The sequence below is a fragment of the Cygnus olor genome, chromosome 7, assembly GCF_009769625.2.
Source record: "Cygnus olor isolate bCygOlo1 chromosome 7, bCygOlo1.pri.v2, whole genome shotgun sequence".
NCBI lineage: Eukaryota > Metazoa > Chordata > Aves > Anseriformes > Anatidae > Cygnus > Cygnus olor.
In genome coordinates, this window is record NC_049175.1 from 13,060,612 (window position 1) to 13,086,313 (window position 25,702).

A 25,702-nucleotide genomic window follows, 5' to 3' on the forward strand; every position below is an offset into this window, starting at 1 on the left:
TTCCTTTGGGATAGGTCTCTGCAGGTGACGCTGGGGACACCTTGGTCACTACTACTGAGGGTGGCAGCATGGTAGGATGGAAAACACCCTGAGATGCTGCTGCTTGGCTCAGAGGAAGAACAAAAAAAGAACTTCTCAGATCTTCTTTTGCAGGGGGACAGGTGGGACATTTTCACCAGCTCCAGGAAAGAGGTTTGCATGAGAGCACACTGCAGCTCCCTCTAGGTTGTGACTGTCACAAAAACCCCTCTGGATTTGCACCTCCACCTTCCCCCACTGACTAGTTTCCTCCTACCAGACAGGGGTTACATCTTTGACAAGAGATTCACAGAAGTGTTTGTCATAAAACCACAAGCTGTGCAGCTACTTTTCTATTTCCCTGCATGCTCAAACACTCAGAACAGGTTGTCAGCAAGGTTTTGGGCGGTTTGCAAACCTCCAAGTGACCCTGGGCTCCACTATAAAGGGACCAGGAGCTTGTCTCTTTGAAACGAGGTGGCCCTGGCTGCACCCGCTGAGCTTTGAGCTTTTTGAGTGAACTGAGAGCCTGGGAGATAAGCAGGCACTTGCATGAAGCTGCGGGGCACCACATGCACGGGATGTGGCTGGAGAGGATGCGCTCAGTATACACCACAGGGACACGGCACGCTTTGGATGCCACCAGGGATGGGATTTCTCCGGCTGCCACCGGGCTGTTTGCTACTCGAGCGCTTTCTGCACAAAGCCCTGGGGCTGGCACTGCTCTGAGTTCCCCTTTTTCACCCACCTCCCGTCCATCCCAGGAGGCTTTCCGCAGCACTAGCCTGGCCCAGCCACTAGCGACCCGCCAAATCCTTGCAACCACGTTGAAAATAATAATAATAAAAAAACAAATTACAAGCAAGGTGCGCTTCCAATTCCCACCCCGGGGGCCGCGGGAATGGGAAGGGACAGGCGCAGCTCCTTGCCCCAGCCGGCCTCCTGGGGGTGCTCGCACTTCTCCTCTCTCCGGCGCAATGAAATTTCCTGCGGGCGCGACTCCGGCGGGCGCGGCGGTGCTGCGCGGTGCTGAGATGGAGCTGGTGACACCGTCGCTGCTGCTGCTGGCCGTGCTCGCCCTGCTGGCTTCCCACGGTAAGCCCCGGCTCCTTCTTTTCCCTCCTGGAGCTGCTGTGCCTTGGGCTAGGGGGCTCGGGGGTCTTTCACTTTCCTGTCCCCACTGCCGGGGTTTTTGGGGTGGGGGGACCGCTGTCGCCTTCAGAGAGCGGTGTTTGGGGCCATGCTGCTTGCGTTGGGGGGAGCTGCTGTTTCCAAAACTCTGCTCGCCCACCGGTTGCTTTTCCTCCTTTGCTTTGGTCAAGCATGCATTGGAGGAAAAAAACAGCCCGTGTCCCCCTCTGAGCCCCCTTCTGAGCCCTCCGAGCTGCAGCCGGGCTGGGAAAGCTGCCCCAGGGGAGCAGGGGAGGTGATGTGTTCCTCCCATGGCCGCTGGCCTCCCCACGGATGCTCTGCCCCGCCGCCACTGCCCCGCAGCCAGCACAGTTGCACGCACGCACATGGATGTGCCGGGCGGCTTCATGCCCGAGTTGGCGTCTCCGTCTGCCCCGGGACAACAAAGGATTTTTTGCTGGCGTGCCCCCAAAAAGAAACGATGCCCAGCTGTGCAAGGCTGGCCACTTCCTTCAGCCCCGAGCGCCTGCAGAGGTGCGCTTAAAAACAAGGGGCACGGCACGTTTGTTTTTCGCACCTCGGCCGTGGCTTTCCTGCCAGCTGGGGCTTGCAGCGGGGCGATGCTGAGGGCTGCCAACTGCTGGCGGTGCCGATGAGGCACGGCTGGGGGGCACCCGGCTCGGGGACCAGGCAGGAGCCAAGCCAAAGGCTTCCCTCCTACCCCCCCCCAAAGCTTGCTTCGCTCCGATTTCCATCTCATCCCAAGCCCAAGCCTGGCGTTGTGACCCCGTCCCCGAGCCAGGGCAGTGTTGTGGCCCGCGACAGGTGGCGGCATGTGAGAGAGGCAGTGGTTTGTCACATGCTGCTGCCACCAGGTTTCGCTTTGAATTTTTCTGGGAAAGAAAAAATAAAAAGACCAAAACCACACAGGCAATGCACCGGGAGAGGAGCAAAGCAGCTCCGCGGTGCTGCCGGCTGCGGGGCGGTCACCAGGTAGCAGGGAGCTCCCCGCTGCCCTCGGGACCGAAAACCATTTGGCTCCACGGGAGATAAGGGCAATTGACACCAGCTTTTCTGCCTGCACCTCCTTTTTTTCTCTCCTTTTTCTTCCCTGCTGTAAGCACTTGTGCTGAGGTGGGCACATCCCTGTGCTTCTCAGCCTGCTGATAACTCTGAAGCGTAATGACAGCACGGTGACGAGGAGTCTTGTAGGATTTCTGTGTGAGGCTGACTGGTACAAAAGCTCCCAGAAGAGGAATCAAGGGCAGGTTCCCTGCACTGGCAAGCCCAGGGAGTGCCTGTACAGAGGCTGCATCCTGGCCTGGGGTGGGAATCACATCTGGAAATCCCACTGGAAACTAAGCACACCTGCTTGCAAGAGCAGGGGAATTGACTCAGGACAGGCTTTTTCTCAGCGGCTCAGGATTCAGCATGAAATCCTGCTTTATTTAAGCAGTTCATCAGCAAAGAGATAGCAGTGCTATGGCATGAGCACTTTGCCTCTCTGCATTTTGCTGTGCCACCCCCAGAGCCGCCCCATCCTGCCGCACGCTTGCGGAGCCATGGGCCAGCAGGGAGGAGCCGCTCCGGCTCCTGACGCTTTCTGGAAGCTTTCCACCGTGCTTGGGAAAATGAAGGGAAATTCGTCATGCCGAAGGCCTCATGCATGTGGTAACCTCTGCCCCCTCCCGGGGATGGGGCTCGGTTACCGTCAGTGTGCTGATTTTCCATCCCAGTAGTTCCCAGCATCCCTGGACCACTTGTGCTGGGCATGGACCTACAAAGCAGATCAAGGTGTAGATGTTCCCTGGGCAAAAAAAAATACAACCCACGAGCAATCCTCCTGGATTTCCCCCGTCCATGAGGGCAGGGGCTGCAGAGGGCTGCTGGCAGCGGCGTGGGCTCCCCAGATGGAGTCGGTGGGGATGACTGGGACTGCCTCACTTTTGGGGAAAACAAAAGCTGCCGCGGACACTTCCTCCTATAGAGCCCCGGCTTCCCTTCCCCAGGCTCCCGGGGGGCCCCCGCTGTGAATGGGGCACTTCCCGTGGTGGCAGGTAGCAAGACTACGGCGGCGGTGCCTTTGTGCTCGGTGCACTTGCCTCCAACCCGCGCCAGCTGCTTTGTGCAGGGCGCAGGGCTCGCGGCGGCATGGGACGAGCACGAGGCGTGCAAGGCACGCGGGGCGTTTTCACTTTCGCTCTCTCTGCACGGCCGAGGATGTTCGGGTGGGGTGGAGGTGTCGGGAGCCTCGTCCCAGGCTGGCGGGTGACCTGCGGGGAGGCTCAGCACACCCCTGGGCTGCTTGATATAGCAAGTGAAAAACCTCAAGGCGAAGCAGCAGCGGGGCCGGTGGAACAACAGGATGCTGCCGAGCTGCGAGAACATCTCGTCCTAATGCCCTTTTCTCACAGCCAGCCCCGGGAACCTCCTTTTCTTAGTACCATATATAAGAAAAAGCAAGGCACAACAACAGAAAGGCCTTTTTGGGCAGCTTCCCAAGGTGATGCTTGCACTTAGCAGTGGTGGGGCCAGAGCACTGCTGTGAAGACGCTCGCCAGGCTTTGCCCTTTTCTCCCCCCAGCACCCCAGCACCCCGGCACGGGTGCAGTAGCAGCGGGGTGCCCCCCTCTGCCTCGCTGCAGCCCTCCCCATGCCCCTGGGGCAGGGAAAGCCCCGCGTGTGCAGGGGAGGGATTTCTCTCCCTGCACGGTTTTCGGTTTCAGGCAGCTCCTCACCAGCAGTTCCCCCTTCTGCTTAAAAACAAGCAGGGTGGGACCTGCTCCCCGCCTGATCTCAGGGGCATGGCCTCCTCCTATGCCTTTCTCTCTCTTTTTTTTTTTTGTTGCTTTGTTTTGTTTTCTTCTTTTTTTTTTTTTCCTTTTTAACCAGCTGTTGACACACACTGTGGGGAAACAGGAGCTGGAGAGCCCTTTGCAACCGGCCCCGAGGTGATCGCCTTTCCTCATTTGAGAGCCGTACCCCCATGCCCTGCTTCTCTTCCCACTCTCTTTACAGAGCCAAAGTGCCCCTCAGCGCAGACTCACACCTCCTGCCCCACACTGTGCTCCCCCAGCCAGCTGTGCAAACCTCTGGCCACATGAAAGACATTGCTTGGGTGCTATTTGAAGCCTTCTGCAGGGCTCGTTTTCAGGGTGCACTTATACTTGTGTCTCTGCCACAATAAGACATGAAAGGTCTTTGGGTCATGCTTCCCATCTCTGATTTAGGATCCGGGATGCTCTTCGGCATCTCCTGCATCAGTGAGCCAGCAGAGCCTGGTTTGTCCCCCTGTTGGTGACATTAGGGGACCTGATGGCTTCCTGCAAGCCCTGGCCATCCCCACGCCGAAACCCCTGCTCCAATACTGACCCCGTTATCCTCTCCTGCAGGAGGGACGCTGGCGCTGCTGGTGACGGCGCCCTACGTGCGCTGCGTCTGCCCAGAGGGGCAGAACGTCACCCTGAGCTGCCGGGTGAGCGGGCCCCTGGCCGACCGCCACGACCTGCTCTACAAAACCTGGTACTTCAGCAGCGCTGGTGACCAGAGCTGCAGCGAGAAGCAGCACATCCGCAACCTGACCGAGAGGGAGCTGCACCACGAGCCCAGCCGGCACCACGGCACGGCGCCCAATGGCACCGGGAGGTCCCCCCATGGGTGGCAGGGCAGCCACCGCGGCGTGGAGTTTGTCCCCAACCACCACGGGGCTTTCCACATCGTGGTGATGAACCTGACGCTGCAGGACAGTGGGAATTACTGCTGCTACGTCATGGAGGTGCGGCGGGAGCATGGCAAGCCCCAGACCCTGCAGGCGGCTCATGGCTTCGTGGAGCTGCAGATCCAGAGAGGTGAGCGGGGGGATGAGGGAGGGGTAATGGGGTGCCAGAGGGGCCTCGGGGTCCCAGAGGGGCATCAGGGCATGGGGCATGAACACCTGGTGGTGGCTTTGCCAGGGCACAGGGACGTGGTGGCACTCAGCCCCACACCACACGGGGAGCAGCAGATGTGGGTCGAATGATGGCCAGAGAGCGCTGGAACGATCCCCCCCCCGTCCAAAAAATAATAACTCAAAAAAATAATTCAAGGCGCTGGAAAAGGTTTTGCTGCCTCTGCAGGCAATAAGGAGCCGTGTTACATAGTTTCAGTGATCTTCTTCAACCCCTTTCCGGAGGAGAGGAAAACAAACCCTGCATGAAAGAGGGCCAAGCGGAGAAACAGCGCGGGCGTAGCTTGGGGCGTGGAGGCTGCAGCTGGCCTCGGAGCTGCTTGGGAGGGTCTGGCTTGCAGGAAGGGCTTGCTCCTGCCAGGGGATGTCATCCCTCAATCTGCAGCGTTAGGAGAGAGATTTGTCTGTCCTCTTGACAAAAAAAAATAAATAAAAGGGAAGTGGGGCATTGTGCTGCACGCCAGCCGCAGGCGAGGTCGGCACAAGATCCCCATTGCTGAACTCCTGCTTTTGGGACACTTGGGGCCAGTTTGCTCAGCCTTGGTGGGCTCGGGGAAGGTGCTGGGTGCCACTTGAGCCAGCCCCGAGGGCTCACACGCTTTCGTCTTCTCCACAGGCAGAGGAGAGCTTCAAAACTGCACATTTTACACCGCCAACAGCAAAGGTAAAGAAAGGGAAAACCCAAACCTCTCCCCTGAGCGCTGCTCGCCACCCTGGCCTGGGTGCCCCCTAGGGATGGGTGCCCCCTGGTGCTCCAAATCCTCCTGGTCCTCACAGCTGGGTGCTGGGAGGGTGACTTGTGCCTCTGCCGATGCTCTCCTAGCCACCAGCTTTCTTACCAGCACCTCCCACCCCACTATTTTACAAGGCCAGGGGAAACCCAGGCCTTGCTTGAGCACCCAGATGCACGGTGCCGTGCACCCTCTAGCCCCCAGCGCCGTATCTAGACGCTCAACTGTGCCCACACATGGCTGTACACACATTTTTTTTTCCTGCCTGCTCCGCTTGCTGCCTGCTAGGCAGGCAGATTTTGCTAAAATCAGTTTGCAATTCGGCCCTAACTCAGCTGGTGGTCATATCTTGCAGATATCACGGCTGCTGCACTGGCGACGGGCGCCTGCATCGTGGGCATCCTCTGCCTGCCCCTCATCTTGATCCTGATTTACAAGCAGAGGCAAGCGGTCAGCAGCAGACGTACGTACTCCGCCGTGTGCTCCCTGTTGCATCTCCCCGACCAAGAGCCCTGGAGACCTTATTTGGGCCGTGCCCTTTTCGCTCTGGCTGAATCCCTTTGGAGAAGTGGGTTGTGCAGCAGCAGCAATGGGCATGATGCCAGCCGCGAGCAGGAACTGCGCTTTCAACATCTGTCCCTGGCCATGCCGTGCCTGTTTCATCATGGTTGGGGCACTGCTGCTCCCCATCGCATTGCAAAATTCCCTGGTGGGGGGGGAAGGCAAAGCCCCAGGGGCTTGTTGCTGGGATGCTGAACAGTCTGGGCGTGGGGATGCTGCATGGGTGGGCAGGATGGGTCTCATGGGGTGCACGTGGTGCTAATGCTTTTTGTCTCTGGCAGGTGCCCACGAGCTGGTCCGAATGGAGAGGTGAGCATACTTGTCCCCACACCTGCACTCCAAAAACCAGCCCTGTCCTCCTGCTAAGCCTCCCCCCAGCCCCCAGCGGGGTTGCAGCTGAGGTGCCACCAGTTCAAGCATCCCCGTCATTCCCCGTGCCCCAAAAGTGCCAGGCTAAAATCGGGTCCTGAAATAAAAATGCAAATCACCTGCGGTGGGATGTCACTGATGCAATGCAATCTCGGCTCTCTCTGAGCCTAAAAAAGGGATCTTTTAAGAGATTAGAAAGAAATGTTTCAGCAAAAATAGACGCTGAATGGGGCCATTGTCCCACACGGCCAGGTGTTCGCACGCACACAAGGGACCACAGCACTTCATCCCCCTCTTGCTGGAGCCTCAGAGCTGGCTGTTGGTCCTGAGGCAGATTTCGGGGGGATTTGAGCACTGAGAAGCAGGCGCATTGAAAGATCAGCTGCAGCCTGCCAAGCCTCACAGGAGAGCAACAAAATGGGTGCCTGTGTCTCATGGCGAGCCAAAGCAACCCCACAGCTGCGCCTCTGTGCCCTGACAGAGCATCCTTAGTTAGAAACCCGTCGGGGAGACACCCTCTGTCATCTCACCGTGCGGGAAGGCTTTGCAATACCCAACCCCCCCCCCCCCCCCCCCCGAGCATTCCTCATGCCCTCTCCTCTCCCGCAGCAGCAGTGCCCAGGGCATCGAGAACCCCGTCTTTGAGGCGCTCCCCGCGGGCAGCGTGGAGCCCCGGCCCCGGCCCCAGCTCTCCTACCTGGCCAGCCGGCAGCCCTCTGAATCCGGCCGGCACCTGCTGTCTGAGCCCAACACCCCCTTGTCCCCACCGGGCCCCGGGGACTGCTTCTTCCCCACGCTGGGTGAGTATCTGAGCAGCACTCCCCAGGGAGGCAGCAAGGGGAGCGTGGGGGGTCAGGGAGGATGGACTGCTGCCCTATTCAATATTTGGTGCAGCTGGGCATCCTGCAAGCTGCTCTGACACCGCTGTCTGCATTCTTTTCCAGACCCTGTTCCTGACTCGCCAAATTCCTTGAAAGCCTAAAGAGTCTGGTGGCAAAAGCGATGGAGGAGGCCAGCGCGCTGTGGTTGCACCAGGAGGGGCCATGGCCAGGGCGGGCAGCAGCTCCCACCAATCAAGGAAAATTAAGAAAAATATCTATCTAACGAACTAAAAAAGACCTCCTCACCTTCCTCTCCCTACTGCCTGGACACCAACCGCTGGTTTCCCTTCGCGCTGTGAGGAAGACCAGGTGGTGAGGACTACGAGTGAACGTTTCCCTGCCTGGCCAGCGGCAGTCCTTACGCACCGGGCAGAACTGATGCCCACGGCAGGGGAGGGGAGGACGCCAAGAAGACTCAAACAACAGCAAAATGCCTTAATAAACGAAGCCAGGTGCAGGAGCCCTGCCTGTTTCTCCTGTGCTGGCTCTGCCCTGCGGATGGATGTGACCTCTCTTGCTTGGGTTTTGATTTTTACTGCCTATTTCCATGGAGAAGAGCACGGAGAGCGCATGGCCACACACACCCCTTTCTGCGCACGCCCTGTGCCTGGACGGACGCTATTTACTTTTTATTGACAATGAGCATTGTGGTTCTCACCTTTTGCCTAAACCCCAGAGGATGCATAAGAGAAAAGATGGAAGGAAGAGCAGCTCCCGGTCCCGGTGCCCGAACAGCCGGGAGCCGCATCCCGGCAGTGCTGGGATGCTGGGAGGGTGCCCTCCTCCTGCATGCCTCCCCCAGCCCTTAATTTATTTCCAGGGCTGCAACCTGTGCAGCACTAACCTGGCCAGCTCTCCTTGGCGACACATCCTTTCCAGGAGCGTATGGCAAAGTACTTTAGCCACGGCGAGACAAAACAGTGTCACCGGCCAACATTTTGATGGAGGGTTTCTTTGCAAAACAGGAAGGGGAACGGCTCGCTCCTGCTGGGGGAGTCCTCCTGCCCCGGCTGCCTGTGATTCATTACCAGTGATGATTAAAAAAAAAAAAAGGATGCTTATGTTTTTTCTTTTCTTTTTCTTTTTTAATATTTTTAAATGCTGTTAAATTGGAAAGGTCATCTTCATGGTGCTGGAGGTTTTTCCAGCTATGCACGTGGCCGTGCCGGCATTGCCCTCACTGTAGACCTGAGCAATCCCAGGGCACCAAAACCAGCCTGCCTCAGGCAGCTCTGGCAAATCCTGCTCCTGCCCAGCTGCACTGATTTCAGGAGGTATTTTTGTCCCTTGGAGCCTGTGGGCTTGCTCACCCTCACTGGGAATGTGGCTGCTGTGGTTTAGCTCGGGCTCTCGCAGCATCCACAGATAAGCTGAGCGCCTCCTCTGCCCTCCTAAGGGGCGAGGAGATAAGGCTTTGTGGTAGAAATGGTTACTCAAAGGGTGATGGTTTTGTTTTTTTTTTTCTTTTGCTTCTGTTTTTGTTGTAAAGAATGGGGAAAAAATTGCCAATAAACACCCATAAGCATTAGTCATACCAAAATATTGGCAGTCCTGAGCAAAAGCAGCGTGCCCTTGCAGAGCATCCCTGGTGGCAGCGGGCTGAAGATCAACAACCCGTGGCTGGAGGGAACGGCATCGCCTCTGCAGCGGGCATGGTGCAAGGGGATATCGAGGTCTGACCCCCCAGGAAACCCCCCGATGGACCATGCCCTTGGGCCTCCTGCTGGATGGAGAGGACAGGGCTTGGTGCACCAGCACCGTGGCTGCGCACCTGGCTGGACACCTCACACCCCCTCCCTGTCGCCACGGGTCCTTCAAGTCCTCTCCCAGCTCTGTTTCTTTGGCCTTTCCCAAAGCTTTGTTTTGTGGGATTTGGATCGGTGCTGCTGGAAGCATCAGAGACCCCAGCTACCAGCCTGGGTGAAGCCACAAGGAATGGCACCAGGCTCCGTGCACAGCATCCCTCACTGCACCAGCGATGTTCCCCAGGACGATGGGGACGCTTTTGGAAGGAGCTGGCGGTGCCAGCTGCTGCATTTGCACAAACCTGCTGCTCTCGTTCTAAGGAAAGAGATTTCAACCACGGCACGGCGTAAGCAGAAGACACAAAGAGGCGCATGAGCCACCCGGCGGGGAGCAGTGCGGAGATTTGCAAGCCGCGACCTGTGCTGCTTCTTGCAGCACGCTTCCTCAAAATGTAGAGCAGGGCTCTGCAGCCAGAGCACTGCCGGGAGGTGAACGAGATGGAGAGATAAGGGGGGAGGTGGAGGCGAGGCAGGGCGGCAGCAGGGTCACACCTCACTGGGGAGCGATGTGCACTTGCTTCGCGGTTCGCTCATCTCCCCCGTCCCGCATCCCAAGGCCCCTATTTGTCGTGTCTAACAAAGACAGCGGGCAGGACAGCCCCCGCTTGCACGTGGGCATGCTGTTGGTGTTTTCAGCTCATACACACACGAAACAGTTCAGGATTTCTGCTCAAACCGCTTCAGAGCAGAGGCAGGGAGATGAAACGCAGCCGTGCCGGAGCGAGTGGGAGGGAAGCGAGGATGCACGCTGAAAGCAAAGGCACGGCGGCTCTGCCACGGGGCAGGCAGCAGCTCCCAAAACATCCTACAGCAACAGCTCTGGCTGCCAGAACGTGCCAAGTATGATCTGGACCCTGAGTCACAATCAAGGCGCTTGGGGTTCACATGTGCATCACCAGACCACTACGGCATCCCCGCAGAGCCACGTGCTTTGCATCCAGCACCCACCCCAAACTTTCCCGGCACTTCCATCCCCACCTTCCACACTCAGCACCCCAAAGCTCAACTTGCCAGCCCCAAAATGCGTGTCCCAGTGGCTCACCGATAGGGACGGATTGCCCTCGTCCTCCACAGTGACCAGCAGGCAGTAGGAGCTCTGCCGCTCGCGGTCGGGCGGCGAGGGCCGCGTGGCAATCTCGCCGGTGACACGGTCCATGCGGAAGGTGAGGTCCTCGTTCCCACGGGTGATGTAGTAGGACAGGACGCTGTTGAGGCCAGCGTCCCGGTCGGTGGCACGCACCTGGACCACTGCCGTGCCCCCGCCGACGTTCTGCAGGGCGGATGCACACGTAACTCATCACAGCACAGCATAACACATAAAATACATTGTTTGTAATAGTCATAATACAGATTGGTTTTCCAAGCTGCTTTAGGCACCAAACTCCAACCCTACACCCACCAAAGCAGCTCCCCTTGACCTGCGATGAAGCAATTTGGTTGTGTATTAGGCTGTGCATTAGGCACTATCTAGGCTGGTGCATCCTTAAAAAGTGCAGAACCTAAAGGTGAAGGTTGTATAATGCACTCGGAGCACAGCTAATTATTTTTGGATGATCCCATTACAGGGGAAATCAAGAGAGAATTTCTATTCTTCAACCAGCTCCAACCATGTATTAAAGAGATAAGGAAATCCTAGCAGGGCAATAACTTTAATGCCAAGCTATTCATCATGAGCAGCACTCCCATGCTTCCGAGTGTCACCAGCTATTACTTATATTTCATTTTTCACCCTCAAATGGAGAACCCCCGGCCCAGGAATTAAACTGGCAGGAAATAAGTTGTCTTTTCTCATGCTTGATCGTGTTTTATTGCTTAATTATCCAGCTCCCTCGGAGCTGCTTCACCTCCCGGGGCCTCACCTCGCTCACGCTCACGTTGTAGCCGAACGGGCTCTTGATGACAGGCGGGTTGTCGTTGACATCGAGGATGGTCACCCGCAGGGTGTGCTCCTTCCTCCGTGGGGGCACGCCGCCATCCGAGGCTTGGATCTGTGGTCAGGGGGTGTGTACATGTCATTTTTGGCCACGGTGAAGCCCAAACAAGGCAGGGGGAGTGTGGCAGGGGCTCGGCTCACCCGCAAGGTGTAGCGGTCCAGCAGCTCCCGGTCGAGCGGCCGAGCCACCAGCACCTCACCGTAGGTGTTGTTGGTGGTGCGGATCTCGAATGCCTGCCCAAAGTTCCCCGCTGTCAGTGAGAACGTCACCTGGGGGGGGAGGAGAAGGGCAAGCGATGGGGAGGAGGGGAAGGAGACCCTACAATAATAAACCCAGAGACACCCTCAGAGCATTTAGATGGTCCAATGTGGGTGGATTCAGGGGTGCGCGGCCACCCTCACAGCAGCCAACCCTGGTCTCATGCTACCAGGGTGGCACCGAGCTCGTGTCCTGTCCCCCAACAGGGACACGGAGGAGGGGAAGGGGCTGGGAAGGTGCCATGGGGGAGGTGGCACCACCACCCCACCTGCCCATTGCTGCCCGCGTCGGGGTCACGGGCCAGGACTACGGCCACCCGCCGGCCGACCGGGCTGTTCTCCGCCACACTGACGGCCGAGTCAGAGGTGATGTCAAACTGCGGGCTGTTGTCGTTCTCGTCCAGGATTGTGATGGTCACCTGCGGGCATGGCAGGGTGAGGACAAGACCCTGGCAAATCCTCGGCTATCACGTCTCCATCCCAACCTCCCACCCCAAATTGCTGGCAGCATGAGCAGGAGCCGTGCCACCCGGGAATGGTGCGAATATTTGAACCCAGGAGCTGCAGCTGCAGAGGAGGAGGAGGGAGGAAGAGGCAGGAGAAAGACAGAAAGCACTCAAGTGTTGTGTTTTGCATGCCGGAGGTGACAAGGGAGCGGGCTACCTCGGCCACAATTAGCCGCAGGAAATGCTCTCATCGCCCTGGCAATTAAAGACACGCAGTGCCACGCACAAACGGGAGAGGAAGAGCCTTTCTGTTCCCGGGGCTCTATTTATGGTTGCCCCTGGCCCCCAGGTGCGGTGGGGCTCAACGCCACGACATCCCAGAGGAAGCCCAGGGCGAGCTGCTGCGGTTATTGTTGGCGCTGAATGGAAACCAGGGAGCGGGGAGTGCGGCGAGTGGGTCCCCTGCTCTCCACCTGCAGGAGGTGCTGCCCTACAGCTCAACATCTGGGACTGATCCTGCCCCCTGAGGTGATGCCGGCGAGATGGATGTGCTTACCTTCTGTCGGAGGGGAAGCAGAGAAAACAAAGAGAAAAAAACAAGTTAGTGGTGGTGAGGAGTCGGGCACGTGTCTTCCAGCCCACTGTGGGGCAGGGTGGGCATGTCCCCATGGGGTTTTAGCTAATTTGTGGGAGGCTGGAGCAGGGCAGTGAGGCCACCAGCACCCATGAGCTTAGGAATGGCAACCGTGGCCTCCTTGATACCTCCTTCCTCCAGCATCACCTTCATCACCCAGATACGAGGTCTCAAAACACAAGAACAAGCTGCCGGCTTCGAAACCCCCCCGGGGGACCAGGTGCCCCAAACCTGGCGCGTTTCTGGTTTCTGTCCGTGCCAGCCCAGCCGCCGGTGCCTGCCTGCGCCCCGTGTGCCGCCCGCTGCGGCGGGGAGATGCAAATCACCCCCGCTCAGCTGCCTTCGAAACTGCCAAATATAACGCTCCCCATCAGCATAAACCGCAGGGAAGTAGTTTGAGGCCCCCCAGATTTGCCTACTTACTGGTTTAGTTTGGTAAGAGATCTGCAAACCCTAGTGTTGTTTTGTGTGTGCGCATGTGTTCCGAGAAATATGACACTGTGATATACAGAAGATAAAATGCAGTGGCCCGTGCTCATGCAAAAGCAGGGTTTCCCCCAAATTGGGGTTTCCAGACCCTACTGTTTGCCTGCACGGGTTGGAGAAGTGCAGGGTACGGGAGTAGGGTCTGTCAGGCCCAGCAGAGCTTGTACAAATGGGCAATGGAAGACACCAATGTGATTGCGGCGTTCTCCAAAACCTGGGTGACAATTGGGCAGAAGAGAAGGAAGACGAAGCCACTCACCACTGTAGAGTCAACCTTCGGCCCCCCGTCATCGGCCACCACTGTCAGGGTGTAGAAGTCCCCCTTCTCCCGGTCCACCTGGCCTTTGACCGTGATCACGCCCTGCCGAGGGCGAAGAGCCACATCCACCACTGGGCTCAGCACCCGCGGTGGCCAACCCAACCGAGGAAGACCATGCTGAAGAAGACCACTCACGGTGATGCCGTTGATCTTGAAGAGGGACAGCGCCTGGGCGTTGGTGTTGGGGTCGAACTTGTAGGTGATCTGGTTGAGGTTGTCAATGGAGCGCGCCTGCACGCGGAGCACCTCAGAGCCCAGTGGGATGTTCTCCATGATGACGGCCTCGTAGCTGCTGTTGGAGAACTGCACGGCCTCGTCGAGCTCGTTCAGCAGGCTGACGTACACGCTGCAGAAGCCCTGGTTGTTGGGAGGCGCCTGGTCTGTGGCCGAGACGTTCATCAGGTAGCTGGTTTTGGTCTCGTAGTCCAGGTAGTCGACGGTAGTGATGAGGCCAGTGCTCTCATCGATCTCAAACTTCCCTTCGGCGCCCGAAAGGATTTTGTAGCTCACCAGCCCGCCATTCCCTGGAGCAGGAGCACAGTGAATTTGGACCAAACATCCCATGGGGGCAGAACCACCGAGGCTGAGCCCACCCCATGGGGTTTTTGGCCCCCTCCCTGGCTCCCTACCTGTGTCTCGGTCAGTGGCCCGCACCACCGCCACCGAGGTCCCGATGCCAGCTGTCTCCCGCAGCCCCAGGCGGTTGTACTGACGCTGGGTGAACACTGGCACCTCGTCGTTGACGTCCTCTACGTAGACAATCACCTGCAAAACCCCCCCAAAAAATGCGGTGGGAGGGCGTGATGAATTCAGAGGAGCACCAAACCTGCACGGCACGAATCACCAGGTACCCTTCCCCTTCCCGTGAATCCATCCCCTGTAATTCCAGGGAAATTTGGAGGAGCCGTGGTGGCTTGAAGCAGCATGAGCTGGTGGTCCCCATGGTGCAGAGGGACTCATCCTTCCCTGGCTCAGTATCATATCACTTCTCTTTGGGATCCCCTGCCCCAAACCTCCCCAGCTGGAGGCCCTGCACTGCAGGAGCGCTTCTGGCTTCGTGGGAAATGTGCAGAGTTCACGGCCTGCAGGTCAAGCTGCCTTTTCTCGCATTTCCCCAGGGACAGCCTCGCTCCTTCTGCCTTCCGACTGGTGCTGTGGGCTTGTAGCACTCAGCCAGAGCCCGCCACCAGCTCGGTGGGTCTAAAAATAAATATGGTGTGACCAGAGGGGTGGGATGGTGGATCAAGTTTCGTGGGAACCCCTCCTGGAGGAAGGAAGTCGCTGTTTCGCTGCTCAAGATTATTACAATTAGGCCCTCTCTAATTTAACTAGGTGCTTGGCCCTGTGGTTTCCAGCATGCCGAGGCACTCCGCAGCCCCAGAGCACCCAAATGTCACAGGAAAATAGAAAAAAAAAGCCACCCCCACCACCAAAACCCTCTTCTCCACCCACGGAGACTTTCCGTCAGCATTTCCATGCCAGGTCTCTCGAGCTTCCTGCACGCCTGCCTCCACTCGGCGAGGGCTGGAAATTACTGCTGGCTGCTGCAGCATCCCTGGGAGCTGCCAAGAACACCCACAGCTCAGCCCCGGGCTCCGTACCCGTACGGAGCTCCGCATGGGGCCCTGCTCTGTGTTGTAGGCTTCCACCTCCAGCACGTGCGATGAGTTCTGCTCCCTGTCCAGGGGCCGCAAGCCGCGCATCACCAGCCCGCTGCTGGGGTTGATCCGAAAGTTGTGGTGCTCGTTCCCTGGGGGGGGGCGAGGAAGCGACAGCGTTGGTGCCCAGTGCGTGCCCCCCTGCTGCCCCAAATGTGCTTTGTGCAGCGCTGAGGTGGCTCCAGGAGCATCCTGCCCAGCCCCACATGGAGCTGGACTTACCCTTGACGATCCTGTACCACACTCTCCCGTTGACGCCCTCGTCTGCGTCTGTGGCTTTCACCTTCACGAGGAAAGAAAAGCAGGGGGTGAAGCTTGCAGAGCACAACCCAGCAGGGTCAGGATGGGCTCAGGGTGAGCCTGGGGACCTCAGCTGCTGCACAATGGTCCCCTCTGGTGTCCCTGAGCAACACTGCAGTGCTTTGCCCAAGGACACCGCTTCCCAAAAAGCATCCAAGCCAAGGAGGTTGCTGCTTGCAAACCATCCGGGCGAGGATGCCCAGGCTGTGGGCACACCAGCTCCCACCCACAAGAAAAGCTATTGAGCCAGCCCAAACGGTACAGCTAGGAAAGTTTAGGAGAGGGAAACCAAGCTTTGCAGCATTTTGTGCCATTCCCTGCCCCTCTGTGCCCTGAAAAATGCTCCCAGGCCCTGCGGTTTTGGCTGGACGTGGTTTCCTCCTGCGTCACGCAGCAAGCGATGCTCGCCTCCTCTGCTGCAGCATCTCGCTTTCCACCCAGCTCACCCCTGCTGTTTCTCTCATAGTTTCCAATCAGCAATTAAAGGCATTTAGCTGAGCCCTTCGGAACAATTTTTTTTTCAATATTTGACTGGGGGAAGCCTGGCTGCTGCCCCCATGAACCCGCCCGCCCCGTGGATGGCAGCGGCACGAGCAGACCCACAGCCCCTGTGGCCGGATGCTGCTCAGGAGCTGGGGTGAGAGCACGGGTGCTGCGGCTCTCTGCCCAAAACCTGCTTCAGTAAACGAGCTGTGGGAACAGGTAAACACACCTGTGGCTGCACAAAAGTGGCCTTTGGAAGCTGGCAACCACTGCCGGCTTGGACACAACACTCCTTTCTGCTGGCAGAGCCTGCAGCAGCCAACAGTAGCCTGAAGCACTTACAGAACTCATTGGGAAAAGGGAAAACTGGTTTAATTTCTTCAGGGAGGTTCGTGCTCTCCTCCTGCCCTGGGATGCTTGTGCTTTGGGACCACCTGTGTGGTGGAAAGCCCCCTTCCTTCTGCCTCCCATCCCGTGGGAGCCAGGACAAAGCTGCCACCTTCCCAGTGCCGGGAGAAGGACTCGAGACAGCAGGAGCCTTCCCAGGCTGGAAGGTAGGTTGGAAGGGGTGCTGGAAGCCCGAGTGAATACCCGCATTCATTAAGCATTGGCTGAGCCATTCAGCCCTGCCCGCAGCTCGCTCAAAAGGGAACAAAAAGCAAAGCAAGAGCCCAAATGCTCATAGCTCTCTTTGCATGCACTCTCCACCCTCCCCGTGGAAATCCCTGCTCTCAGCTCCTTTTGGGAGAAAGATGGGAGGCAGCTGGCCAAGGGACCTCGCAAATGCATAAGTTTTCTCCCCACCCCCCCCCAAATAACTGGGGCAAATTTCTTATTTTTCTCCCAGCAAAACCCTCCCTGGGGAAGGGCGAGCCACGTGCCTGCACAATGCTGCTGGCGGCCGGGGTGTCCTCGGGGACGCTGGCTTCGAAGCTGCTCTGGAGGAAGATGGGGCGGTTGTCGTTGACATCCAGCACGGTGACATAGACGGTGGCGGTCCCCGTGCGACGGTTCCCCGTGGGGCCGTTGTCTGTGGGGGGGCGGAAGCAGCAGTGGGGTTCGGTCACCCCCACCTCTTTGCATGGGGGGTGCCCAGCCTTTGGCAGCTCCACCAGTGTTACCCTGGTGTCTGTTTCACTGGGAAGTAGGGGACAGGCCCAGAGGACAGGCAGCTACCCCGTTAACGAGAGGGTTTGCAGTTTAATAGAGCACTTTGTGCTGGAAGGGGCTGCTGGAGGTGGGGGGTCGGGGAGGTGAGCACGGTGCAGCATCCCCGTGGCACCTGCAATGCTGTACCCCCAAAATTTCTGAGCAGGCCACTTATTTCTCCACTCAAAAGGGACACCCAAGCCTTCTGCACACAGGTACATCATTATAAAGCTCTGGGGACGGTGGTCAGGATGCCTTTGGTGCCAGGTCCTCTGCCCATGCCAGGTGGCTGGGGATGAGCTGGCAGGCACTGAACTGAAGCGTGGCTGGGCATTAGGGGAGCGATGCTGCGGTACTGGGGATAAACGGGGAAGGGAAAACCCCAGGGCCAAGGGGTGAAGTGGTTGTCTTCTAAAATCATGGTGGGACCAGGGCACGATAGTGTGCATGGGCTGTGAGGTGCTGACACCAAGCACGGGCGCTTCAGAGGTTGCAGGGACAGGGAGAAACCCTCACCGATGGCCTCCAGGATGAGAGCGTACGACGCCACCGTCTCCCTGTCCAGGCTCACGACCGTCCTCACCACCCCATCCCTGAAGCCAACGCCGAATTTGCCATCCTGGTTCCCACCTGCAGCAAGGAACAAGGACTGGGATGTCGTCTTCACCAGGGCAGGGGAAAAAAAACACCCTTGATGCGACACATCTGGGATGCCTCGATTCAAATGCGCATTACTGGATGCCCTCCCAGCAGCATTAAGCATTAATCTTGTAGGGGACGCCCGGGGGCAAAGGCTTGCAAGTAGCAAAGAGCCCCTAGCAGAGCTGGAGCTGGTGCAGCAGAGGGCGATACCGCCCCAGTTTTGGGAACGTGAGACTCGAGCGATCCCACGCTCCTAACCACGGCGTCCCAAAAGCTGGGGCTTTCCCCTAAGCTGTACCCATTCCCCATGCTGGGTGCAGGAGTTTTGAGCCAAAAACATACCCAGACCTTTAGAGAAGATCCCCAAATCCCCCCGAAAGCCAGTCTGGTGAAAATCAGCAGGAGAAAGGCTCCTCATCTGGATGAGCAGAGGGTGACTGACATACCTGTGATGAAGTAGCTGAGCTCGGCATTGAGCCCGACGTCGGCGTCTGTGCAGTTGAGCCGGACCACCTTGAAATCCCGGGCCACATCCTCAGGCAGCGACACGTTGTAGATGGCTGGGAAGAAGGTGGGGCTCTCATCGTTCACATCCAGCACTGCAAGAGGGAGAGGGGCTGAGCGTCCCCGGGGCTGCAGCCAGCTCCCCAAATCCCATCCCTGCTGCGCTGAGCATCCCAGAGCATCCCCTTGAGGATAACCCATGAATTTCGGGACCTTTGACGGTGAGGGTGCTGGTGGAGCTCTTGGAGGGTGCGCCGGCGTCGCTGGCCACCACCCGCAGGTAGTACTCGGCGATCCTCTCCCGGTCCAGCACAGCGGTGGAGGTGACGAGCCCGCTGGTGCTGTTGATGAGGAAATCCATGCGGGGCATCCCCACCTGCATGCGGTACGTCACCCGCCCGTTGGGGCCCTCGTCCAGGTCGATGGCCACCACCTGGGGGGAGAGGACAGAGGGAAGGGTGAGCGTGGGGGACGAGGAGTGCCATACATAAACCCTGAGCCCTGGAGATGCCAGCTTGAAAAAAAGGGGCCTCGAGGCACCACAGGGAGCAAGGGGTGGGAGGCGCCCACCTGGAAGACAGAAGTGCCTGTGGGAAGCCCCTCGGCGATCTCAGCGGCGAAGGGCAGGTTTTGGAAGGTGGGGTCGTTGTCATTCAGGTCCAGCAGGTTGACGAACACCGTGGCGCTGCTGGTGGCTCGCAGGGGTGGCCGCCCGCCTGCGGGGGAACGGGGCAGGGGGCAAGGTCAGTGCCTCCTGCCCGAGGACGAGGTCCCCACACAGGGAGAGCTCCCCGGGGGCAGGCAGGACGCTCTGTCCTTAACCCTGTCCTCCTGGCAGCACGGATGGGACAGCGCAGTGCCAACATGGGAAGGGGCGGAGTTAAGGTTAAACATGACCCCCTGCTCTTCAAAACCAGCTGGAGACATGGAAAGGGCATGCAACAAGCAGCAGCGCTGCCATCCTCCTCCAGAAATTCCCTATATTTTCTGCTTGTGCCCTGCAGTGAGCCTGGGATTCACGTGCCAGGTCCCAAGGACCATCTGGCTCTGTCCCTGCCCTCAACACCCGTGTCCTCACGCCCCGGCCAGCTTACAGTCGGTGACCGACACCACAATCCTGCGCATCAGCTCGGCCTCCTGCGGGTTGGGGTTCTCGCGGTCCAGCAGCACGCCGGAGGTGCGGATCTTGCCGCTGGTGCTGTTGAGGCTGTAGAACTTGTTGGGGGGGCGGATGCTGTACACCACCGTGCCGTTCTCCCCCAGGTCCGGGTCCACAGCCACCACCTGGAACGAGCAGGAATTATAACCAAGAGGCTGGCAAGGATCTGGGGCTCCCAGGTGGGGGTTCACCGGTGTCTGATAGCATGGCTGAGCTGTGTTTCCATGACGCCTCGCAGGGACTTTGCGTCCCCAAGCGCTGTATTGAATTTCACCAAAATTGTCTTGCAAGCCCAGCAGGTGCTGGCATGGCAAGGGAGCCGTGAGCACGCAGCAGCCGCTGGCTTTTTGCTTTTTAAATAAAGGCAGCTAGAAATAGGCACCCTTCAGAAAAATAAAATAAAGGGGACAAAGAGGCATGCTAAAGAACTTGTGCTGCTGCAGAGGAAACACTGGAAGTAATTCACTGGTGGAGTTCCCCTCCACGCCGGATATTTGGTGCTTTGCTGTTCCCTCCGTGATGTTTTAATTACCGGGGACATTTCCATAAAAACAACCCCAAACCCAACTTCATTGCACTTGTAACTTCCCCAGCTCCTGTTGCTCGTCCCAGCTGACTTCCCACCGTATGGATGACAGTAATTAGCTCCCAGCCGCTAATGGGGAAGTCCACACAAGGTGACCACGGCCTCCACAGAGGCTCCCTGCCACCCTTTGGAGACATGGGGAGAGCACGGGGGGACCTGCAGGCTCCCCCAGGAGGGGCTGGGGGCTGCAAGAGACCCCATGGAGACTTGACACCTCCTGCCTCGCCTGCCAGACCTTTTGGCCCCCTCCCCAGCAGTCTTCTCTCGCAGCCTTCCCCGTTACACCATTTTGTGGATTCTCCTCACTTTCCCCTCATTTATTTTCCGTTTCGTGCCCGTCATTTTTCTCCCGGCGTGATGGAGTGCAAGCCTCGTGCTCTCCTTCTCTTTTATTTCACCAGCAGGATTTGAAAGGCTGTAAATCAATGTCTTTCAGAGAGGTCCTTGAAGGAGGTCGCAGGCAAGGCTAAGAAAAGAACTTGGCCAAAACCCACACAATTGGGGAAAAAAAAATAACCCCAGCAGAGCAGAGAAACACATGGGACGGGCAGCGAGAAGGAACCTTTAGGACTGACATCTACAAGGCTTGGGGAGGAAACCTGGCCGTGGGAGGGGGAGGAGGAGGAGAAGGAGGGGGCTTTGTCAGCTGCCTCCCCACACACGTACTGTGGTGACATCTGAGTTGGGGGGGGTCATTTCCACCAGGTTGATGAAGTAGGGCTCGTCCTTCCACGTGGGGTAGTTGTCGTTGATGTCTAGCAGCGTGATGTTCACCTGCAAGGCAGAACTCAGGCTCAGCTGCCACCACATCTGCGCGAGCAATAGGGGTGGTGGTGGTTTATTTATTTTTTTTTCTTTTCTTGTCCTAATTGCTGTTTGTGTTGCACAAAGCCTATTTTTGCCTTTCAGTGAAGGTATCAGGAGAGCATCCTCCCATCTGGAGCCCTGAAAGTGAACACAGCACCCCAAGGTGTGTCCTGCCTCTGGGATGCTCCATGGGGAGCTTCCAGTTTCCAACCCGGATCCTACCCCTCCTGATGGCCCTCAGCACAGTGACAATTGTTTTAGGGAACTCTTTGGCACAAAAGAAATGTTTCTCTGTTCTGTGGGATATCCCTCCTACAACCCAGCCAGGCTTTCGGGGAGAAAAAGAACCCAAATGCAATTAAATGCTCCAACATGGGGCCATAGAGATGGGTCCTTGCCTTCTGACCTGATATTTCCAGAGATTTTTAGAGCCCCTTTTGCAAACGAGAGGAGCGTCAGCGAGGGGCAAGGCAAAGCCATAGCCAGGATGCTCCAATCTGCTGCACAACGGCCCACACCTCCACCAGACCCTTCCGAGGAGCCCACGAATCAAAGAAGCAGTTGGAAGCCCTTGATCCAGGCAGTGTGTGAATAGCAGTCATCAGGCACAACTAAGCGCTCCTGCAGGCTCTCCAACCAAGCATTTTCTCAAGAGGCACTGACAAAGAGAGCCGTGCTGCTGGAGGAACACGCTCCTGCTGCCGCGATCGCGCGGAGAGACGGACATGCAAAGCACTAGAAGGTCAAGTGGCGCCGCGGTACATGGCTGGCCGGGATGGAGAGCCTCATTTCCAGACCTACACACCCTGGCGAGGCATTCTGCACAGGCTGTGGGCAGCAGGAGAGGCACCAGGCTGTCCTGGGGAAGGTCCTGGGGCCAGCCCGCACTCACCATGGCAATGCCTGTCTTCTGGTGGTGCCCCACGCCCCCGTCCACGGCCCGGACAATGAGGATGTATTCGGATTTGGCCTCTCGGTCCAGCAGAGATGTGGTTGTGATCTCCCCTGCAGCCAGAGGGGACGAGAGGGATGGGGGATGTTGTATGGTCACTTCCCACCCAGGGCTTGGGGAACAGCAGCACTGGTGGAAAAGGGGATGTGCCATAATGGAGACGGAAGGGACCCTGGAAGGGGTTTACAGGCATTGTCCTGTAAATATATGAAGATACCCATGCCCTCCCTTCCTCCTGGGGGCTATGTGCTGTTTTGGGCCCCCCAAACCCCAAAAGAGCCTGTTCTACGCATGGTGCCCGAGCTGCTCTACAGAGGCACTGGCACACCATTGGAAAAGCTCATCCACACAATGATTGGAGGGGCAAAACTAATCCCGGCAAGTGAAATTTGCAGGGCTAAAGGTCTTCCTAAAATACATCTGCCTTCAAACTCTCGTGGCACCGACTAATTCGTGCACTGAAAAAATTAATCACAGGACAAGTGGTTTGAGCGTACAGGTGTCGTAATGATGGATGGCTCCTGCCCGCAGACTGGCACCCAGCTGAGCTCAGTCTTGTAGGGCAGGCTCGGAGAGCCTGGACTTGGAGCCCTGGTGGATAGCTCTTGGCTTCTCCCATGTCCCAGGACACACCATCATCACTCCTTCCCTCCTTCCTAGACCCCCATGTGCAGCTTCACTTGGGGATGCTGGACAGACGGACAAAAGGAGCTCCTTGCTGCAGTGGTTGTAGCTTTGTCAGCATTCCTGCCCTTAATAAAACAAAAAGATGCCCATGAGGAAGGAAGCATTCATTCACTAGGCCTTTGACTAATGCAAGCCCCAGCAGCCAAACTGCCAGCTTTTTCTCAAGGTCCCCTGGGACCTTCTGCTGGTGCCTCTCCCAAAACCTCCCCGGTGACCCAGTCTGGCCTCTCCCTTACATCGTGTTTCTCCTAAGCAGGCTGCTTGGGAAGGAGCTTGGGAAGGGGGAAACAAAAGGGAAGAAAACTGGGGGAAAAATGAGGAATGGAGAAGAGAGAGCACGCACACGGAGGCTCACCTGAGCGAGCGTTGATCCGAAAATGAGAGGAGCCCTCCAGGGAGTAGATGATCGACTCCTGCCCGTACTCCCTGGACCGGTCCAGGTCCGTGGCATTGAGGAACAGCACGGTAGCACCTTGTAGGGGGGGAAAGAAACGAGGGCTGGAGAAGGCATCCACCCCATCACCCTGTCCCCCAGCACCTCAAGCAGTCCCCCATTGACCGAGGGGCTCCTATACCCCAGGCTGGCTGTGACATCCCCATGGCCCCAGGGGCTGCCTGGAGAGGAGCATGACTCTTACCTGCCATGATGTCCTCCATGACAGCTATCACGTAGGAGGGTTTGCTGAACGTAGGCGGGTTGTCGTTCTCGTCCTGCAGCAAAGACAAGGGCAAGAATTTGGCTGGGAGGAGGGCGCTGAGCTGGGGACGGTGTGAGAGGCTGCTATGGGTGGAGGATGCTCCCGCATCGCAAGACCAGCTCATGGAGGAAGGTGCAGAGGGCTGAGCACCAAATTCAGCAGCACAGAGAGGGAAGGATGGAGCTGCTGGGGTGTTAAAGCACTGCTACAGGATTGTTGTTGTGCTGGGGCTGCTCCAGAGATGTTTTCTCAGGCTCAGCTGCTCCTGCTGCCACCGAACTGGATATCAGAGGCAATTTCACGTGCCAACGATGCCCATCACACTGTAATTAAATTGCCATCCTCTGCTCCCGTTTCTGGAAGCAGGTGGTCTTTAGTCAGCCAGAGCATCACCCGGCTCTCCCCACCGGGGCAAGGAGGAAACTGCAACCATCCCCAAGGCAAACCAGTGAAGGGGGAGCTGGAAATGGAGAGACCTCACCCTCAGAGACCTGCAGCTACACCACGGTTGAGTTTAGGTGTGTACAAGCCAGGGCAGCTGCCACACCCTTTCGTTAGCGGTCCTGAGTTAATCAGGCCGTGCTCAGCATCGCCACAGCACTGTGAACCAGCTCCTGGGGAGGCAGGGGCTCATTTCTGGCCAGCTCTCCACCTGGGCAGGGTTATGGGAAGCCCGCTGCAGGACAGGGTTGGTCCCTCGTCCCACATGAAGCCCCAAAAGCCCTTCAAAAAGCTGCTTGCCCCAAGCGGGGCGTCAGTGAGCGAGGCAGAGGCTTATTAGCGCTGATATCTCCCCGGCTCCTGGCACCGCGCGCGCTATTAGTTCTGACTCGGCGGCTCCTGCTACAAAGCGTATTGTCCCCTAATGGGAGATCTACAAGGCGAGTTTGACTTCTTTATTAAAAACCAACAACCAAAGGAGGAAAAAAAATCCCCTCCCTCCCCACTTGCTATCGCTCTGCCTTTTCATGGCTCTTTTTTCCTGAAGTGCCGTTGTCAAATGTTTCCTCCTCATTTTCTTCCTGTTCTCCCCATTATATATATTCTTTTTACCCAGTTGAGAGAAAACCCCTTTGGTTGAGAAGCACAAAAGTGACGTCTACTTGAAAGCCACCGGCGGACAGTCAGCCAGGAGGTGATGATCAGTAGAAGCGTGCTCTTTGGGTAGACTTGTTCATGTTGAGCAACGTAGGGGCGAAGGGGTGTCCCTGGCCACTGCTGCCCCCCGTCTCTGCCTGGTCCGCCATGGGACATCCTTCACCTCATACTTACAAACACCTCGATGGTGACGGGGACGGTGCTGTTGAGTGGTGGGTTGCCGGCATCCTTGGCCATCACGGTCAAGTAGATGACCCCGTTGGTGACCTGCTCGTAGTCCAGGGGGTGGTTCACGCTTATCACTGGAAGGAAGCAAGGCGTGGTGCTCAGCACTGGACAGGATGGGTTGGGGACAGCCTGTCGACACCACCTTGGTGCTCACCTCCGTACCCTTCCAACACCGTGATGTCGAAATACTCGCGGAAGGCGGACGCCTGCACGATGCTGTATGTGATCTGGTTGTTGGGAGACGAGTCCTCGTCAGACGCCTAGGTGTGACAGGAGGCAAGGGGTGAGCACGGGAGCTGGTCCTGGCCCCGCGAGGAAGGATGGTGGATGGGGACCTCGCCCCTGCTCGTCCCTCACCCGGAGCCGGACCACCTGGGTGACGGAGGGCTCATTCTCACGCAGCGCCCCCAGGTACGCCTCCTTCTGGAAGGTGGGCACATTGTCGTTGACGTCCAGGACATTGATCCTGGCGCGCCCCGCCGTCTCCTCCCCGCCGCCGTCCCGGGCAATGATGGTCAGGGTGTAGCGCTGCGTGGTCTCGAAGTCCAGCCGAGCCGTCAGCAGGATCACGCCCGTGTCCTTATCCAGGGAGAAACTGGGGGAGAGAGGGGGGCAAGCCCTGGTGACCAAACACTGGAGATGGGGAGATGTTAGCCTGACGGTGGGACGAGTGGCACATGTTCAAGGCAGCACAGTGCCTTTGTCCAGGTAGGACACAAAGTGCATCCTAAATTTGCCACGTGAGCTCTCGATGAGTTAGGAGGGGTTCTGAGGATCAACATTATCCCGGTGGTTCAGCCACTTACTGGTCAGGGTCATCACTGAAGAAATAACTGACTTTCCCATAGGTGCCCACGTCATTGTCAGTTGCCTAAAAAAAAAAAAAAAGTTAGTTAATAAATGAAGCTACATATGGGAATTGCACACACCAGCGGATCCATCACGACTCACGGAAAACCTTCATTTACATTCTTGCCTAAAGAGGGTTCATCTCTTTGCCAGGTGGTGTGCTCTGGGGCGGGTTGGTAGATGCTCAGCCAGCCAACCCTCCACCTCCTCCAGCAGCATCCGCAGCAGATGCTGCCTCCAACATCCACCCAAAACGGGTGTGCAAGCCCAAACTTCTTCTTCCTTCCCTCCCTACCACCCTCGTCTCTCTGCCCACCTCGTACGCTGCTGTTGAGCACCCAATGGAGCTGGGGATGGGGATCTTTGGGCTCTTTGGGGGATCCT

At 57.7% G+C, this 25,702-nt stretch overlaps 2 protein-coding genes across 10 annotated transcripts in view; one reads left to right on the plus strand and one right to left on the minus strand.

Moving 5' to 3' along the window:
* Positions 1 to 25,702, minus strand: part of CDH23 (cadherin related 23) — a 132,542-nt gene that overhangs the window by 17,696 nt on the left and 89,144 nt on the right. For 7 of the 8 annotated variants that reach the window (XM_040562802.1, XM_040562804.1, XM_040562810.1 and 4 more), the window contains 24 exons: positions 25,276 to 25,340; positions 24,827 to 25,064; positions 24,624 to 24,729; positions 24,416 to 24,543; positions 23,084 to 23,156; positions 22,801 to 22,917; positions 21,699 to 21,811; positions 20,666 to 20,773; positions 19,349 to 19,538; positions 18,825 to 18,970; positions 18,468 to 18,687; positions 18,197 to 18,349; positions 17,625 to 17,738; positions 16,841 to 16,989; positions 15,399 to 15,459; positions 15,120 to 15,268; positions 14,148 to 14,283; positions 13,654 to 14,042; positions 13,459 to 13,560; positions 12,636 to 12,638; positions 11,903 to 12,052; positions 11,517 to 11,645; positions 11,302 to 11,430; positions 10,485 to 10,712 (listed from right to left, as the gene is read on the minus strand). In XM_040562802.1, coding sequence (XP_040418736.1) covers positions 10,485 to 10,712; positions 11,302 to 11,430; positions 11,517 to 11,645; positions 11,903 to 12,052; positions 12,636 to 12,638; positions 13,459 to 13,560; positions 13,654 to 14,042; positions 14,148 to 14,283; positions 15,120 to 15,268; positions 15,399 to 15,459; positions 16,841 to 16,989; positions 17,625 to 17,738; positions 18,197 to 18,349; positions 18,468 to 18,687; positions 18,825 to 18,970; positions 19,349 to 19,538; positions 20,666 to 20,773; positions 21,699 to 21,811; positions 22,801 to 22,917; positions 23,084 to 23,156; positions 24,416 to 24,543; positions 24,624 to 24,729; positions 24,827 to 25,064; positions 25,276 to 25,340 — 3,396 coding nt within the window. The remainder of the gene's footprint in view (positions 1 to 10,484; positions 10,713 to 11,301; positions 11,431 to 11,516; positions 11,646 to 11,902; positions 12,053 to 12,635; positions 12,639 to 13,458; positions 13,561 to 13,653; positions 14,043 to 14,147; positions 14,284 to 15,119; positions 15,269 to 15,398; positions 15,460 to 16,840; positions 16,990 to 17,624; positions 17,739 to 18,196; positions 18,350 to 18,467; positions 18,688 to 18,824; positions 18,971 to 19,348; positions 19,539 to 20,665; positions 20,774 to 21,698; positions 21,812 to 22,800; positions 22,918 to 23,083; positions 23,157 to 24,415; positions 24,544 to 24,623; positions 24,730 to 24,826; positions 25,065 to 25,275; positions 25,341 to 25,702) is intronic. The other variant, XM_040562803.1, reaches the window with a different exon arrangement.
* VSIR (V-set immunoregulatory receptor) lies at positions 401 to 9,165 on the plus strand. 2 transcript variants are annotated; one of them, XM_040562823.1, is made up of 7 exons: positions 401 to 1,113; positions 4,542 to 4,997; positions 5,712 to 5,759; positions 6,182 to 6,289; positions 6,669 to 6,696; positions 7,369 to 7,556; positions 7,701 to 9,165. In XM_040562823.1, exons 1-7 carry the CDS (start codon positions 591 to 593, stop codon positions 7,736 to 7,738), a joined length of 1,389 nt encoding a protein of 462 aa, XP_040418757.1. In that variant the 5' UTR covers positions 401 to 590; the 3' UTR covers positions 7,739 to 9,165. The 2 variants fall into 2 exon arrangements, with proteins under 2 accessions (XP_040418757.1, XP_040418756.1); XM_040562822.1 differs by having other exon boundaries at positions 546 to 1,113; positions 7,366 to 7,556.

Bases quoted from the DNA above. Each gene is read 5' to 3' on its own strand.
- VSIR (XM_040562822.1), top strand. From the start codon at position 591: ATGCACGGGATGTGGCTGGAGAGGATGCGCTCAGTATACACCACAGGG. The intron at 4,998-5,711 runs GTGAGCGGGGGG...TCTTCTCCACAG, and splicing joins GGAGCTGCAGATCCAGAGAG to GCAGAGGAGAGCTTCAAAAC. The intron at 6,290-6,668 runs GTACGTACTCCG...TGTCTCTGGCAG, and splicing joins GCAAGCGGTCAGCAGCAGAC to GTGCCCACGAGCTGGTCCGA.